General features: G+C 36.4%; 1 protein-coding gene across 11 annotated transcripts in view; it reads right to left on the reverse strand.

Moving 5' to 3' along the window:
• Window positions 1-19,303, reverse strand: part of ENPP2 (ectonucleotide pyrophosphatase/phosphodiesterase 2) — a 105,646-nt gene that overhangs the window by 51,408 nt on the left and 34,935 nt on the right. For all 11 annotated transcript variants that reach the window (XM_082433157.1, XM_082433152.1, XM_082433155.1 and 8 more), the window contains exons 3-8: window positions 11,879-12,034; window positions 7,584-7,709; window positions 5,505-5,565; window positions 3,314-3,411; window positions 3,020-3,099; window positions 2,147-2,266 (exon numbers count right to left, since the gene is read on the reverse strand). In XM_082433157.1, coding sequence (XP_082289283.1) covers window positions 2,147-2,266; window positions 3,020-3,099; window positions 3,314-3,411; window positions 5,505-5,565; window positions 7,584-7,709; window positions 11,879-12,034 — 641 coding nt within the window. The remainder of the gene's footprint in view (window positions 1-2,146; window positions 2,267-3,019; window positions 3,100-3,313; window positions 3,412-5,504; window positions 5,566-7,583; window positions 7,710-11,878; window positions 12,035-19,303) is intronic.

Here is a 19,303-nt window from a genome sequence, read left to right on the forward strand (position 1 = left end):
AACGTCTTTCATGGTTTAATCACTCAGTAAAAAATAAGTTGAGTTTGACTTAATTACCTGTTTAAGATTTTTATAAATATTTTCTCTACTCCAATTATTTTTTCACTGTGAAATATACAAGCCTCTGAGAGGATGGTATAAATGCTTAAGGAGTATTTATTAAGGCTCATCTTTTCTTATAGCACTTATAATTTCTTATACTCATACTGTAGTTTCTTATAGTTCCTGCCCATATATTCTTCCTATGTGCCAAGTTTCTATAAAACATGTTTTTAAATGATATCTACTGTGTTCCTTGGATTTCTTATGGTGGCATCTCGTTCAAGAAGATAGACAGAAACACAAATCAGTTTCACTGCAAATCTCCGTCAGCACTAGGGAACTACTAAACTTAGTGAAATGTGTCGACTTAGAGAGTTAGTGAGGAAACAGGCAAACAGAGTTAAAACAGACTTTACTTCATTGAGCAGGTTCACAGCTTTCCGTCCGCTCTGTTTCTGCAGAAGTTAATGAATATGTGGACTCATCTTCTGAGTCATGCCAACCCAGAGGAAGCCTAATAGCCACACCCAGTGGAAGGTGATCCAATTTGATAAAATTACTATTTATATCCTTTGCGGTTCTTCAAGCAAGTTTGCTTCCATGACAAAATTAATATAAAAGACCAACTAGCAACAGCTCTTGACAGAACCCAAATTTCAATTATTTTATTTACACCTAAAATGTTCCTCTATCATAAACTTTGGGAAATCCACACTGTAAACAAGTTTCACTTTGCTTACAACGTAGGACATCATAGACTTCTGGGAGTCTAGCCTGAATAAAGACAGCAGAATCAGAACCTCTGCTAGAAGGAAACACTTCTACAGATATACAAGACTTCCAACTTTTTTTTAATGAAAAGCCCATATTTAACCATGCATACTGATTATGCAATATGAATATTTTTATCACAGATGACCTTTTCTCAAAGAGCGATACCATTTTTTTCATACTTTATATTCTCTATTTAGCCCATAGACTGAAGCAAACATTTCCAGGAAGGAGATCATTTGGGGATGGTAGGTACGTGGACATTTGCAGACTGCCCACTCTTCATGCCACGGCAGATTGCACAAAAGCCTCCCAGCCCTCCTTCCCACCAGTGTTCCAGGGAGCCGTGGCCCCCAGTCAGAGTAGACATGAGATGGAACCATTTGCCATCCTTCTTCTACGTGTTTCTGATTGACTGTGTGTACTGGGATGTGTTCCTATGGGGATTCGGATCCTTCTACCCAGGGTCGCACGCACCTAGTTCAATTCTGCACATTGAACTAAGCTGTGGATTTATGTTGCTGCTTTGCTCACCTCTGACCAAAGCAAGCTGCCTGACCGTACACATACACACAGTCACAGGAAAAATATTGTGCAGAAAGCCACCTACATCCCTTTTTACTTTCTGCCCAGCCATTTGATCTGAAGTAAATAGGATGACTTCTTTCAAAGTATCTATCAATTTGCTGGTCCAGAACCAAGGTGGATTCCACTTATATGTAACTTCCAAGATTTAAAAAAAAATGAATTAAACAGAAGAATTCATAAATTTACTGTGGGTTTCATTGAGATTTTTTTTTTCCCAGCAAGTTTCCCTGTTCCTGATCATATGGCGCTTGGGCTAAAATTTTGTGGCAGTCATGTCATTCACTTCTTTTTCATTGTGCCCACAAATCTAGTAAATCAATAAGATCTGAGTATTCCTTCTTCAAAATATTTCTGGAAGTCACCCCTATGTCACCATTTCTACCACTGTCACCCTAATGAAGATCCTTATCATCGCACACTTTTATCATCATAACCTCACATACACACATGTATAAACAGAGACACATAAACATATGTATATCAGTATATATACATTGTATATGCACATATGTATACGCACACATATATAAATATATATACATAATACACATGCACATACATATTATATGCACATATATATACACATATATTATGTACACACATACACACACATATATATACAATATCAAAAGACAGAAACATTACCAAGTATGAGGAAATGAAATGCATCTTTTCAACAGGTAACAAATTTGGGGGTGGGTGAAATGTTTCAAGGCACAGACACACAAAAAAATGCAAAACTCACCGGTTGACCTCCCCACCACCTATGATTAAATTTCTCTCGCCCTCGAAGATGGAAAGTGGCATCAAATACAGGATCATACATTGAATTGCCAACAATTCCATGTGATTCTGGATATAGCCCCTTTGTGGAAAAGCAAATTTATTGTCAAAATAATCCACACATAATAGTTCTATCATAAATTTTCTTATCATAGAAGGTTTTATAACAATATTTAAATTCCAATTTTATATAAGACATATATAACCTTTATACGTGTCTGTCTTAGCAAACAGAAATATTATCTATGGACTAATTATAAGCCATCCGTGAAACTTGACATGATTATAAGAAATTTAATATTGGGATTTTTTTTTTAACTGTTGCATTTAATAAGATGACAATAATTTTTATTACAATAAATTATCCTTTAGAATGAAATTTACTTATGTGCCTCCAAAGTTTCTAAATACACTATTCCTTTTTCCTAGGTTCTATTTCTACTCCAAACCAAAAATAAATAAATAAATGATATTTTTTAAAGAAGAAAGCAAGGTAGAATTGGGAGTGTCTGAAAATTTAAACATAGCAGCTCTGAAGTCAACATTTTTCATTTGAAAATTCAGAAAATAAAGACTAGCTCCTGTGGTATTTGAGAGGTTGAATGTATGTATGCAGACAGAACTGCAGCTGAAAAAAAAAGGTTTTAAAGTTGCAATGAAGTTCAGTCATCCACAAAGTTGTAAAAGGCATTTACTATGAACAACTGATACAGGTAAGATGAAAAATAGAAAGATTTTCTTTCAACACTAAGGAACATGTTTTTTAAATCTCTCTTTAAGTCATTTCAGGATGAAATCAGCGCTTTGAATCTACACCACTTGAAAAAATACTTACAGTGGCCAGAGTGTATAAGTTAGGGAAAGTTTTTGTCGGGTACACGGGCCTCATGTAGGGAGAGTGAGTGCCACAAGACCCTGGAAACAGAATTCAGGTATTAGAGCAAGAGAACAATCAGGGATCACCTCATGCATGCAAATCCATTCTATAAATGATCACAGACATGCGCTACCTTCACTTTTGAATTTCAAATAGTGAAGTCATGGGTCCATACATCTCATAACCGACAGCTAAGTGGTTACTGGGCAGATCATGGATTACAGATAAGAACACAGTATGAAAATGACTTACTTAGTTTTTCAATGTTAGGCATGACCTTGCTGCCTTTCTTCATGTACGATGCACGGAAACCATCCACAGAGAAGATGATTAATGGAGGGCGAACAAACCTTAAACAGTAACACATTAAGCTTTAGAAAAATTATTGTCACAGGTTTGCTTTATGCCTAGCCATTCTCAATAATTGGAACCGAGGGTTTCCAAGATGAAACTTCAAGGGAGGATATCTGTACAAGCCTGGGCTTCTAGCCACATAACATTTGTGGCAACTTAAGTGCAGAGTTAAATGACCAGGGAAGGGCCTGGACTCCAGATTTCCCCTAATGTACTTTCTCCACTGCTGCCTCTTGCACTGCAAACAAAGTTTTTCACAATGTAAAAAGCTGCTATATTTGCCTGGAATATTGATTCTCCCATTTGCTACCTGAAAAACTCCTATCCATTCTTTAAAATTCAGCTCAAGATTTCCTCTTTCATAGTATTAGGTGTCATGCTTCTGAATCCCTTTAAGATATTAATTAATACCTCTTTTATCATTCATATATACATTATACTATATTATATTGCTATATTAACATGTTTACCTTCTTCACTTGTTTCAAAGCACAGTTTGTGTCTTATTCATCTTTTTATTTTGTGGACCCATAGTAGGGCTTCAATAAATATTTATCAACTACAAGAAAAAAGGAAGGAAGGAAGGAAGGAAGGAAGGGAGATGAAATTAATAGCAGTAGTATTCCTGTCACTAGAACTAAATACTTATACAAAAATTATTTTAGGTTTAATTACAAAATAATTTCAAAAATAATTAAAATTGTTGAAGATCTAAAAATCAATCAATAAAGAACTAGACTATCCACCTAACTAGGGCAGGACTGATGAAATAGGCCTTTTGTTATATTCTAAAGATACAGTTGTTCGATCAGACTTGAGAACGCTAAACTACGTGCAAAACTGTTTCTAATAGTTTGAAGATAATTCAGCAAGCACGGGCTTGAATTTATTTGAAGCTACATTTATGATGAGGCATTTTTAAAAATATTTATTTATTTATTTGGCTGCGCTGGATCTTCATTGCGGCATGCGGGATCTTTTTAGTTGCGGCATGCGGGATCTTTTTAGTTGCAGCATGCGGAATCTTTAGTTGCAGCATGCGGGATCTAGTTCCCTGACCAGGGATCGAACCTGGGCCCCCTGCATTGGGGGCATAGAATCTTAACCACTGGACCACCAGGGAAGTCCCAAATGAGGCATATTTTAAATGACTCATTTAAAATAGAGTCACATATAAAGAACTTAGAACAATACTATATGAGTTCATTATTATCATAACTATTATAATTTAACGCTTCTACCACATAGACTGCTTTCACCTCCAAAATAACTGAACACATTTTAAACATTCAGAAACTATTGCCATCCCATTCTAAAAGTCCAAAGAAGTTCAAGTAGCTCATGAAAGTTAAAAAGGAGACAAAAATAAAAATATTTAAATTCTTGGATTTTGTGTCCCAGGCTGTGCTGCCTAAAACAAAAAGACACTCGATCAAATACATTCATGAAAACACATTTGTAGAACATTTTATTTTCTGCCAGGCATTTTAAGGGTCCATGAATTTGCAACAGTTTCCTGGAAGGCGTAATAAGTGCCTTATGCTGGTCCCACTTGAGCTGTGGGGTGTCACTCAAGTTTGGCTGTATCCCAGCAAAGCAGGGCTGTAGTGGTTTGTCAAGTTTCTGTAGCATCTGGTAGGAGTTACCATCTTGGATAATATTTTCGAGACATTCTGTAGTCCTCCCTTCAGCCACCCCACCACCACTACCGTCACCAAAAAAAAAAAAAAGCAGAAGCAGCACTTCAGGAAAAAACACAGGAAAAAAAACCAAATCACTGCCAGAAATGTTTCTTTTCTTCTTCAGTATTACTTACATATACTTCGTAAAATCTTCAGCTAAGGTGAGATACAGAGGATATTCAGTCTCTGATATGTGCAGGTGATAGGAGAAAAAAAATTTTTTTAATTCCCTACTTCAAGATGTACATTCCAGCATTCAACTGGTAAATTACTCAGAAGTACCCATAAGTTTGCCTATATAAGAGGATTTCAGTTTTACATTGTTTTTAACCATTTACCCATCCATAGCCTGTGATATTTTATCAATAAATATATAAAACTGTATAATATTCATAAAATGCACTCACCCTGCAGGACATTCTGGGGCCTTTATTTCCTCACAGTCATCATCTACCCAATGTGACTCTCCTGTAAGGAAAAATGGGTAGACTTTTTGATGAATCTAATTATAAATACCATCCAGAGCCTTGAAGTGTATAATTGCAGGACCTGTGTCCTGTTTGATACTCATTGTTTATGGGACGCCATATAAAAAGAACTTCTGAAATAAAGCCTAGTGTCTGTTTTGGCTTACTAAACTACACCCATACATGATGGGAAAGTCTAGATTTAATAACCCCAAGTGGTGTTTATTTGAGCCTTCCGAGTCTAAATGGTTTGTAGATAAAAACACCAGTGGCGTCAGTGAACAAAATTCGATGTTTGTTTCCCTCCAGAAATAAACTGTTTGGTCCTTAGACAGAATATTTTTTCCTAGGCCACCAAACATCTCATAGCCATAGAAAACATGGCACAACTTCCCTTTAGTTGGGGAAAAAGATTTAGACTACTCAGAGATGATAGGTGGAATATTGCAATAGAGGGGTTATTTGTCAATGGATCTGTGCACAGCCTTTGCACTTAGGAATAAAAACCAATGCTATCTTTCACTTTTATCTTCCACTAAGATCTGAAAGCATAAACCTATGTCTTTCTTGAGTTACTCCCATCAAGAATAGAGAACAGAAAAGAGCTTAGATACAAAATGAAGCTTACTTTGGAGAAAATGAAAATTATCAAAAAGCATTTGCTTTAAGTTCTCCTTGAACATAAGTAACATTTGTGACCAAGACTTTGGAGAAATGGCTCCCATGTAAAGAGCACTGGATATCTCCCTGGTCAATAAGAATCTAACTACTGACAATTGTGTAAGTACCATGCTCCTTAAAATAGGGAAGTTTTACCACACGTGTAATAACCCAGGCGTACATATGGGCCCTACAAAAGTACTGCAACTAGAATTTTAAACCAGCAAAAGCCAGCGTTTCATGATTCAACGACCAGTGATACTTAGGACTTTATTTTCTCTTCTAATAGCCTTTGTGGCTTATTGGTACATTTACTAGGGAAATAAAAGGGAAAAGGAAATAAATTCTCCATGAGTTTTACGCTTTATCAACAGTTCCAATAATCATCTGGGTAGGAAAAATTTTCAAACTCAGCATTCAAGCAGTATGTCTTGCCATAAACAAACACTATGCATATTTCAGAACTGATTTTCTTTTCCCCCAAAATATTTTAACAGAAACTCTATTTAAATGTTCCATGTCACAGCTAGGAAGAGGACTTAATTCAGACACTAAAAAATGACTTGCAAACTTTACACAAAGATCCTTGGATCCTTCCATTAACTTTAGAAGTGGGTGCCATGGTGACTTAAAAATCCTTAAAGACAGAAACTGCATATTTTTATATGTTCGGCAGTCCATTGAGTAGTATTTATTATTGGAATAAAACCATCATATTTGACAATCAGCCCCACAAAGTCAGCACACATGCATGTATGGCTTTGGGGTATAGCAGGAGCTATTGGTGTCCCATCCCCTTTAGCAGCTAGTACCCCCATTCCCATGCTGCTGCTGGTGCTTCGGCTTACAACTTACAGCTAGTGAGTACAAAAGCCATGCCCCTTGACTCAAAGGTAAGAACTCTGGGATTTACTTTCCAGAGCCCGCAGTAGAGCAGACCAAGGTGAGACTTCCCCTGACGCCACATCCTTGCTTGCTTTCCCCTCTCCCACATCCCCTGCTCCCTTATATGGTTTTCTTGCAGAGCACTCTTCCAATAAATTCCATACACAGAATTCCTGTCTCAGGTTCTGCTTCTAGGAAACCTGACCTAGGACCAAGACAGGAACTCTTTTAGAAATCTCCTCATTATTCTGGCTGTATCTAATTATAGAACTTGGGGTTATTTCCTTGTTATTTCAGGTCAGTGAAATGCAGAGAAGCAAAACTAAGAAAGAAGCATGAGAAATTAGGAAGGACAACTCATTCCTGCCTCCCAAGCCCATATCCAAGGTGATATATCCACAATATCCAAGGTCTCTTCGAACATCTCCAGTTTTTATTCTTTTAAAGATCAAGCCAACCCAAGGAAACATGTACCTTTGCAAACCACTTGGTAATTAGTACAGCAGTCTCCCCTGGCCAAGCAGTCCTCTGAGCAGTGACAAGCATTGTCTTCATTTCTTACTTCTCCGCATCTGTCCTTAGTACACTCCCAGCCGCCAGCTGAAATCGGCACAACAGAACACTCACTGCTTCACACAAACCAAATAAAAGAGGCCACAATTGCTTACAACGTTTGCCAAGAAAAAGAGCTAAAATCCCACATCATTTAATCTGCTTGTGAAATTAGAGTTGGCCTGAGGCCTAGATGATATTTGGAGGACTTACAAATAGGATGGATTTTTAATTTTTCAAATCAGGGTACAAAGCCAAATGCCACTGGGCTCCTTTGGAAAAATGAAACCCTTAACCATTTGCCAACTGTCCTAAAAGACCCAATACAATGTGTAGTGTGTAAGGTTTGTGATAGAGATACCTACCATTGTAGGCATAGTTGCTATAGCTGGACTCTTTTATTTTCCCAAGTAGCTTTATTTAAACTTTAATCAGCTTGATTTAAATACAAATGATAGTGCAACAAGGACCTACTGTACAGCACAGGGAACTCTGCTCAAATTATGTGACAACCTAAATGGGAAAAGAATTTGAAAAAGAATAGATACATGTATATGTATAGTTGAATCACTTTGCTGTACACCTGAAACCAACACAATATTGTAAATCAACTATACTCCAATATAAAATAAAAAGTTTAAAAAACAATAATAGTGCAACTAAATGGCCTCTACCTGCTATAAGATTCACTTGGGGGTTAAAGTCCTAAACAGATATGAAGAGTATAAAGGTATACTAAAAACATTCACAGTTCTAGGCGTTGACCAAACTGTGGCCCAACCCACAATCAGAGGTCAGAGTCCCTATTTTCAAGGAGGTCAGTTGCTAGGTTACAGATTTCTATCTGAGCATACTTGATTGGGAGCTCACACTCAACTCTACCAAGAAAATATCTTCAGAAAAGTAATATTTTTATTTTAAAGAGTGTGCTGTACTTTTTGTGTGACTCTTCATCTGCTAGACTGTAAGCTCCATGGAAGGAAAATCACATCTCTCCTCTCACCGCTATATCTCCAGTACCTGAGTCTATCTGCCTGGCACATGCCAGGTAGTCCATGAACACTTATTACATCTAACTGAGAATTACCATGAAAATAAAATACGACTCTTTAAATTTGGGGTTGCTGTATTGAGAAACTTCATAGTTAATTCATTTATTCAATAAATACATCTACTATATTTTCCATGTTCTAGGTGCTGGGGAGGTAGTGAAGAACAAGGAAGACAAGGTCCTGTCTTCATGGAGCTTACATTCCAATTGGGAAAGACAGACCATAAGCAAGTAAACTAGTCAATGAGATCATTTCAGCTTGTGCTAAGTGCTGTGAAGGAAATAACAGGATGGCATGGATAGTGAGTGACAGGGGTGGGCCCGGTCTACTTGACGTAGAATGGTTAAGAAACGCTTCTCTGAGCTAAAGGACACTTCAGGTCTTCACCTCTTAAAACATGTCATAAGTGGAAAGCAATGATTTTAGAAAGCAGTGCTGATTGACATATATACACTAATATGTATAAAATAGATAACTAATAAGAACCTGCTGTATAAAAAATAAATTAAATAAAATTAAAAAAAAAAAAAGAGAAAGAAGTGCTGCTCCTTAATAATATTCTACCTAGAGATACTACTGCTATGTGAATAAATGGATAAGGAGATAATAGGTGCCATACTAGAAAACAACGCAACTACTGTCTAATTTCCATTCTTTTAGAATTACCTTTGCACCCTGATTCCATTCTCTGATTTTTTTTAATATCCCCTATTTCCACTGCCTTCTCTTCCCAAGCAGAATAAATGCTTGGAATTCTTTTGCCAGGGTATGCTATTCCCAATGGTTAGCAATTTTCCAAGGTTACTTTGACTGATAGAGGTCATGTGAGTCTTTTTTCCTCAATTCAAAGATAACTCTATCAACCAGTATTCCTCTCCTAGTTTATTCCTCCCCTAGTTCCATAAGAAAATCCCTTTGCTTACAAAAGAGCATCACTATTAACAAGCTAGGTTTATTGAGAAATTACTAACTTTGTATAAGAATGAAATTTTTAAAAATTCAGTGAACTACAAGTAAGGTATGATTCAGTCAGCTGTATAATTTTGAAAGCAAATATGGGAATAAACATAAAAAACATTGAACTTTATTGGATAACAAGAAAGTTACCTATCAGAAAAATATTTTTAAAAATGAGAACATGCTGAAAAGGGAGTGCTGAAAAGCTCTTGTGCCCTTTGAGAGAAATATCAACTTTGAGAAGTGTAATTCTGTAATATATATTTAAATTTTAAAAATGCATATACTCTTTGATCCCCAAATCCCATTCCTCAGAATTTATCTCAAGGAAAATAGGCAAAAATATGAATATGCATGAAAAATATTCATTGATACATTGTTCATAATAGCAAAAATTACCGAAACATAAATGCTGATCAGTTACTCAATTAAGTAGGCCGCATCTGTTCAATGGAATACAATGCAGGCATTCGAAAGGGGGATGTGTATAAAGGTACATAAATACAGATACACCTCACACAGGCATAAATACACACAGGTATAAATGTGTACACACATTCTAAACACACACCCAATCTCAGAGTTTACACTGAAACATTGATTGTGCTTATCTCTAGAGAGTGCTGTGTCAGCATAGTAGAATCTCAGAGATTTCTGTTTGCTCCTTCAACCTTTTGTTATTATTTTATGTTTTATTCTTCCACATTTGGCCTTGTTCATTTCCACAGGGAAACGAACTACTTTAAAGTGTTATTATAGCCTATATTTATTAAACTTGGGAAGAAAGGCATGAGCTACATTCAGAGAGAGCTAAGCTAAAGTCAGGAGATCCATTAAACTTTGCAAGGAGCTCTAAGATCAGGAATCCGGAGGGCTGAGATGACGTGTCAGGGACAAGATACTCAAGGTAGAGAGGAAACATACAACATTAGTTAGTTCCTCAGTGCCAAGCAAATACAGACCGCTGGTTTGAAATAACACTTTAGAGCCAAAATCTCTCCTGGAACATCTGTTCCATCCATATATTCAGGTTACAAGGTTCTCAGCATTTAAGTTTACAAACCCACAACTAAGGAAGCTGGGGGAAGTTCCAAAGGAAAGTAACAAAAAAAATGGCCAAATGTTTGGAAAATGTATTATGCAAAAAAACAGCCTAATAAAATTCTTCTTATCTGGGGTGGAAAACAAACAAATCAGAACTAGTAAGGGGGATGACATAGGTTTTCATATAAATAAGCAGCTATTTCTTTAGTAAAGGAGAGTAATGTCTCTGTTTCTAATGATGTCATTAGAAAAATCAGACTAATGTTAATGATAATATAAGTCAGATTTTTGAAAGAATCATCTAAGCATAAACGTCTGAAAACAGGTAATAATTTATCAAGAGAGCTGTAGAATCTTTGCATCTAATGGTGTTAAGAGCAGGGTTGCTCATCACCTTTCCCAGAAAGTTTGAACGTGATGTTGCCCAGAGGCATGATGGATAGCCTACAAGGTATCTCAAAAGTCCCATCTAAAGTGTTAGGCTTTGGAAACAGAGCAGGTAGAATGGCAGGAGTCTCCAAAGTGCTTCTTCTCAACTCATGTATATTCACTCAGAGGCCTGTATATTCTACTGACTCTTCCAATAGGGAAGAAATGTAAAGAAAGGTCAAGAACCTGTAGAGGAAGATCTGAGAGCTGCCTTGAGCATGCGACCCCAAGTAGAATTCCATAACAATTTTCTACTTGCACTGAGAACAGGGAATGACATCAAAGTAGTATAGTAGTAGACTATAAGATGAAATAAAACAAACGTTAGAAACTGGGCAGGCAAACAAAAAAATTAAAGTTGAAACAAAAACAAAAAAAAAACCCCAACACTTAAAGAATGTGCACAATTTCAGCCCAGGTATCCTAGCAGTGAATGAGGGAATTGACAGCAAGAGACAGAAATGATAAAGATGAAAAAAAAAAAAGGCTGGCCACAAATACTTCCAAAACTAGCAAATAATGACTGCAGCTGCAAAGAACCATCTTTGGGTGGGCGTTATGTGGACACAACAGTCACATAGGGTGTGCTCATAATAAAACTGATAATCATTCAAGAAACAAAACTAAAACTCACGGTTTGGTTTGGCCAAAGCAGAATGGCAATGGCAGGGTGTACAGCAGCAGGGGGTCTTAAGCCATCTAATCAAGGCTAGAGAAGACTCAAAAGTTACACACCTGTCTTCAAACAAAGCTCATCAAAGTCATGGCAGCAACTGCTGTAGCTCTTACACAGGTTGTCACACCGACAATCAGGGGGTCCGACCTCTTGAAGTTCAAAGCATCTGCCCTTGCAAGATCCGGAGGTGTTGGTCCAGGGGGAGTCTGATAACACTACAAGATACAAGAGACAAAGGCAATGGGATTAGGGAATGGGTTATGCTGCTACGGAGGGGTGACCCTGTGTAGCAATACAATGCGGTGATGCAGTCAGACTCTGGCTGAGCAGCCGGCTCCATCACCCGCCGGCTATGTGCCTTCAGCAGGTTCCTTGTTCCAGTTTCTTCATCTGTAGAGCGGAGGATTCATAGCAGCAACTCGAGGTTACAGTGAGAATTAAATGAAACAAACCATGCAAAACACTGAGCAGGGCGTCAGCCATACAGAAAGTAACAAATGTTGGCTATTGGTTTTACTACTGTTTACAATGATTATTACTACAAACGTGAGGGTTAGTTTCTCTGTGGATGCTGTGATGCCAACAGAGAAGAGAACTTTGACGTATATACTTAGAAAGAAGAGTTCGCTCCCCTATTCAAATACCCATAGCTTTTGTAAGGAAAATTGAGCCTAAATGTTCTGAGAACAGTCTGAACAGATGGGGTTGGAAGAGAAGACTGTTAAGATCTCTTCCAGCCATAAAATCTACACCTATAACTAGGGTTACACAAACACGAACTCTACGATCTCGGCTTTTCAAACATAAATCCTCCTACATTATCTTCATATGATGTGATTGTATATCTAGAAATCTCAAGAACCAACCAAAAATTTTAGGAAAAAATAATCCAATGAGATAAAAATTCCACAAATTTGTAAAATACAGGCAATATAAGTTCAAAATTTAAATGGAAGTTCCATTCATCATAGTACCTAAAAGGTAAAATATCTAGGTATAAATTTAATAGGATGTTTAGAACCTACATGAAGAACACAGTAAAACTCTACAAAAAAAGATATTTTAAAAGATTTAATTAAGTGGTAAAACATGCCATCTTGGAGGTAAAAATATCAATATTACAAAAATGTCGGGAATTCCCTGGTGGTCCAGTGGTTAGGACTCTGTGCTTTCACTGCTGAGAACCCAGGTTCAATTCCTGGTCAGGGAACTAAGATCCCAGAAGGCACGGCACAGCCGAAAAAAAACAAAAACAAAAAACCAAAACAACCACAACAACAAAATGCCATTTCTTCCTAAATAAACTTAAAGATTCAATGCAATCACAATAAAAATACAAAAAGGAATTCTTGAAACTTGAGAGGATATTAAATGCTTATCAAAAATAAATATATGAAAACAAAAAACACTGAAAAGGAAGTAAAATATATTCTGAAGTTAAATAATTAAAACAGATTGGTTATAGAAAATAAGTAGATCAGTGCTGGGCATGAGGATGAGAAATAGGACCAAATATAAGAGAAGTGATTTTATAATGAAAATAACATTTTAAATCGGAGAAAGAAAGAAGGATTAATCAAGAAGTGAAAAAAAGATTTATCAGTAAGTAGTGCCGGGGTAACTGGCTGACTGGAAAAATTAATCTGGATCCCCATCCTAGCTTACAAAATAATTTCTGATGAATGGAAAGTATAAGCAGTGTCATACCTGTTGCTGGAATGAAAATTTTTATAAAAAATTTTATACAATTTGAAAGTATCTATCAACATTATTAAAGGCATATGAATCTTTCACCCAGTAATTCCACTACTAGGAATTTATCTCTCACATATATTTGCAAAAGTTTGCCAAGATACACGTACAAGAAAGAATCACTATCTCCATAAATGGAATATTGCCCAGCCCTTAAGAAGAACAAGTCAGATCTGCACAGGCTAATATGGAAAGATCTACAAAATTGATAAACATTTTTTTAACCAGCAAAGTACAGAAAACTGTTATAGTAGTAAATAGTACATATAATTGATATATTTTGTGTTAAAAATAGAGACAAAGCAATAAGGATAAAGATGAATATAAAATAAAAACAGAGGCCACAGCTAGAGATGAGAGAGAGGGTGAGAACAGAGGCATTGAGACAAGGTGCCAGTATGAATAACCATTTTTTTTTCACTGTAAGAAACTCCTTACAGGAATTACATTTGGGGAAAATGAGAAAGAGAGAAGCAAGGAGACTTCTTACTTTTCTGCAGTTTGAAACGTCTAACATTTTACAAATGTCCTTTTGGGTTTTTGCCTGCTTACTTCTCTCTCTCGTGTATATATGTATACATGCATGTGAACATATGTGCTTAAAGTATATGTTATATAATATTGATATATAAATATCCTAACAAATGTTATCTAAAACATGCTATTTGTAATTTTATTTCCTTATTTACATTTACAAATTTTCCATTTTTTTTATGATTAGTATTCATTACTTATAAAATCAAGAAAACACCAGAGGCAGGGAGAGAACAGATGTTAAATGATATTTCTAGGTTCACCGAAGCCATTTATCTGAACATCCTGTTCATCCCTTAGTTCTTTGTCCTCTTTAAAGTCAGAGTCACCCAATCCTCACCCATATGGCATTAGATCAGTTCAACTAAAGCAAACAGATTCACTAGACCATGAGATGTGAAACGCTTTTGCATGGTTCATTCTGGGATCTTGAAATACATACAAAGCACACCAGTTCAGTTTAAAGAAATAATGTCAGGTTTCCAATGCAATGCCTTACCTCTGGTTCTTAAACCACATTTTTCTATTGACTTTGGCCAACCAATCAACAGTGCATGCTGGACCCTAAGAAACTATGAGGGGAGGAGGGTTGAGAAGTGGAAAAAGGAAAAATAGAGAAATCCTATAGTAGAGATAAGAAAAAAGATAAAGATTAGAAAAATGCTTATAATTGAATTATTCCTTTTTTAAAGGTACTGCTTAGACAGAATCATTCTAACAGCCATCTAATAAATTCTGAGTAGTAGTCATGCCTATGAGCTACATACATAAATATGCTTGTCTACACTTATAGCTGAGATAATCAGAAGAGATCCAAAGGCACATTGTTTGTAGTTCCTTACTGGCTCCTCTTCTTCATAACATCCCAGCCTGCACGTGAAATTTTCCTCCATTCATGCCCTTTGCTTCCCCCTCATCATAATCTCTTCTTTCTTTCTTTCCTTTCAAAATATCTGTGTAAAATTTTAGCCATTTTAAACCTTTCTTCATCCATTCTATCAACGTGATTTTTACTCTTTTCTTACAAAGTTGGTTATTCTCTAAGTTGATCCCTTACTTTGTCTTTGAAAATAATTGAATTTCCCTCAATAGCTTGCCCCTATCAATTATAATCTTCCTTGCCAACCCTTAAACTGAAGACAGCTTTGTTAAGAAAGATTTGCCCTTAACACTCATAATGCAAAGATACATCTCATAAAAAGTACTCAAGATTGGGTTACCAACAGCTTTCAAATGAGAGTGAATTCCTGGGCCTATGTGGATTAGGGATACACATGACAAAATTCATTCTTGGCTGACTTGGATTCAGCTGACAATGGCAGGAAGAGAAATAGGAAGATAAACAACTGAGCCGTATACTTCTTCAAGTCCGATAAGCCCAAGAACTGAACTGCTGCACCTTTTTTAAGAAAATAAAGTGATAGAGTAGAACAAAGTTCACTTTGCCTTTCCAGGGCCTATTCCATCCCTGCCATCTTCTTTCATAACAAGTTCTAGCCCTGCTTCTTTCTGTAGTTCTGTAATTCATCCCCATGTGCTGGCTTTTTCATTTCATGCCCAGGTCCCATGTCCTTCTCCCCACACCAGTATAAGTGCAGATTTTAGGACTTCTCTTTTTATTATACCTGATTGAATGATCAAATATGGAAAGATTCTCTGACTTATTATGCCTGAATTCTAACTTCTGTCAAGCCTTCCTTTTCCAGACCTAATAAGCTCAGAACTAACAAGAAAGAAAAAGACAAAGACAAAATGAAACAAACAAACAAACAAAAAACTTCAAAAGGATCAAGTCAGAAATCTGTGCTAGGTGCAATGGGGGTTTGAAATTTTGTATGAGACATTTGCCAATTTAATTACATACTTAAATGGTGTTATTTTACTTCAAAGAAACTAGTCTGTTGCAGAATCTTAAAAAATAAATGTTACAGATCTACACAGACGGAAGTTTTTTGAAAATAGGAACTTTAAATTTTAAAATATGTGTGTATGTACATGTATGATATGCATAAAACAATGTTATACTTTTTTTTTCACAGAAGCATAATTTCATGATTTAGAAAAAAAAACCAACGTAAAACCTGATTTATTTCTTTCAAATTCATAATTCTGATAGAAACAAGTGAAATTATTTTTATTTCTTTAAGTAAAACCTTATTTCTAAAACATTCCATCTTACCATATCGACACAGAGGTAGCGTTGTGGAATTCTGGTGTCATTTATATACGGAAGAAATACTATTGGTAATTTAATTAGACTATTGGAAAGAACCTAATTCATGACAAGAGTTGTGACCTAAACATTACTTCATCCTGGAGTCCCAATCATATTTCCCTCCAACTCTCTCTGCAAAATGGAAATTTTCAGATTTGGATGATGGCCAGTGAAGGAGGCTGTATTTAAGTTTGAAAACATTTAGCTCAGCATAAAGCTGGATGATTCTTCTAAGTTTTGTCTGGTCCTGCATTCAGAGTTTGCGATATGACACCCTCTCTGTTCCTGCCATTCTCCATGGTTCCCAGCCCTAGTATTTCCTGACAGTGAGAGTAAAGGCTTGAAATGAAACAGACTGTGGTTATGTCGCCTCCTTTTCAAGAGCATTGAAACAGATCTGGTTCTCCTGTGTCTTCCTGCCCTGTCTGAAGTATAAAATGCAAGGAAAGGAGGCAGACAACGTGACTGACACTCAAGATACCGCCCAACTCGAGGATTTAATACTGTCTGATGCCTCTTCTGGAGTATATGATTCGTTCTTTCTGGTCATACCTTCTTGTACTGAAGTCATTTTTTCTTTTTGTTGTTTGTTTGTTTTTCTTTTTTTTTTTAATTTTTATTGGCGTATAGTTGCTTTACAATGTTGTGTTAGTTTCTGCTGTACAGCAAAGTGAACCAGCTATATTATACATATATCCCCTCCTTTTTGTATTTCCTTCCCATTTAAGTCACCACAGAGCAGTGAGTAGAGTTCCCTGTGCCATACAGTAGGTTCTCATTAATTATCTATTTTATATGTAGTAGTGTACATAGGTCAATCCCAATCTCCCAGTTCATCCCACCCTCCCTTTCCCCCCTTGGTGTCCATACATTTTGACCTCATCCCTTAGAAAGCAGCACTTACATACAGGCCTGCATGTCTGTATCTCTGCTTCCTAAATACATCACTTTCTATAAATACCTATTACTTAGGCATCACTATTATCTCCTCTTCACAGCTTCCGAACCAGATTTCATAGACAATTTTTTTAATAAATAGGTCCACCTGGGAAGTTTTCAAACACCTGTACTTTCAATGTGTTTTTAAATACAACATCCTCATGTAGAAAGACCTCATAAACTACAAGAAAACAGATTTCTAGATGACTTGAATGAAATTTAAGACTTTAATTTCACTTATAAACCACTCAAATAGCATTTATGAGAGTAGTCAGTAGTGTAAGTCTGAACGATTTACAAATCTGCTACCAAACAATGAAACATCATTTTATATAGCAGGTATTGTCAACTTGATAGGGTAAAAATTTAGACACTGACCCTCAAACAAAATTGGAGGTAAATTACGTGTATTATCTTATACTTAACACTTTATATTCTCATCAGTCTTAGCATGGCATTTTGTTTTAAAAAATCTTTTCGGATAAAGAGGCAACATTACCCCCATTTTCCTGGTTGGAAGAGCAGAGCTCTAGGCCTAACTTGAGTTAGCAAAAGCCTAGCTGCAATCTCAGATCATCTGACTATAACTACAATACCATTTTCACTAACAAAGGATTTTTCAAATTATGTACATAAGCTCTGAATTTTAGATGTTCTTTTTAAGACATGATCTTGGAAGATATATTCTATTTGAACTCTATTGAAGATGGAGATTTCTGGTTAATGCAACAAGACAGAAGATTCTGTATCGTTTTTAAGACAAATGAAAAACCACTGCACCAAAGCACCAATTAACAATGAACTGAAAAATCCATGCCCTCCTTAAATTCTAATTCAAATTATTTCATTCCATTGACTTAAACTCCCTCTGATTTCTACACTAGATTTAACATAAAATCCCATGACGTGATAGTCCCCTTAATTTTCCTTGCAGAGTAATGACTGATATATCTGTCAGCTTTGCAGTTCCTACATGCTGCTACCCTATCATTTAAGTGACTTTTCATTGTAGAATGAGGTGCCCAAAGTTATCGAATGAACGTGAACCTTCTCGCTCCCATCACCGTTGTCTGCTTTCTCCAGGATTCACAAAGAAAAGCTTTACTCATAAAGTTGTTAGAGACACTCTTCATTTCACATTTCCCCATGAATTTCATTCACATTCACATAGTTTTAAACTTTCAAGCCACTAAAAATGGTGATGACTTGGACTGAGCTTTCCAGTCCGTATTAGCCAGTTATTCACAAGCTTATAAATTTCCCTTTGTCTTTCAAGTATCAACTTGCTTCTCTCAGAGGATATCCCATTTCCACCTGGAGGCTGGAAGAGTATGTATCACCAACTTCAGTGAAATAGACTCCACCATCACACCACAAACATACACATATGCACGTTACATGAGTGCACACACACTCGTATACACATAAATTTGCTTGCAATTTTAAAGGTAGATCAAGCTGGCTACATCAGATGTATGGGACAAGGATGTCAAACTGAATTGCACATATGCTTTACATTCTCTTTGAAAGGTTATTCCAGCCATCTCATTTACCTGATGGCCCATTACATTTACCCAACAGAATTATAATTAGCTCTGCTCATTTCGTATCTTCTAATAAATCTATAGATCTTCTATGATCTGGTAGAGGAAATCCTATTCTACCATGATTTCCAATAGATCACAACATCCTAACAAAAAATCCAGCTAACAAGTGTGTTAGTTAATTAATTATAACAGTTTGCACTGCCACAGCCTTGAAACTTAACACCTCAGTCCGTAGTACAGCAGCAAGCGTCTGCATGAATACAGAACGTTCTCAGCTACAGTTGGGGACTCTGAGGAACTACATTTGCTAAACAAGAAACTGGGTGCTTGTGAATGAGAGGTCTTGCTCCGGTCAGTCTGAAGCTGGCCGTATGTCAATACCCTTTATGTTCCTTCTATTTGGTGGAAAGATCTCAAAGCATCTAGCTTCCCAGGATTTCTCTGGAACATGAAAGCGTTGTTGAAAATAAGCATAGCAGCCTTTCCTCCTAGTTCCT

This window comes from Balaenoptera physalus (assembly GCF_965194825.1).
Source record: "Balaenoptera physalus genome assembly, chromosome: 17".
Taxonomy (NCBI): domain Eukaryota; kingdom Metazoa; phylum Chordata; class Mammalia; order Artiodactyla; family Balaenopteridae; genus Balaenoptera; species Balaenoptera physalus.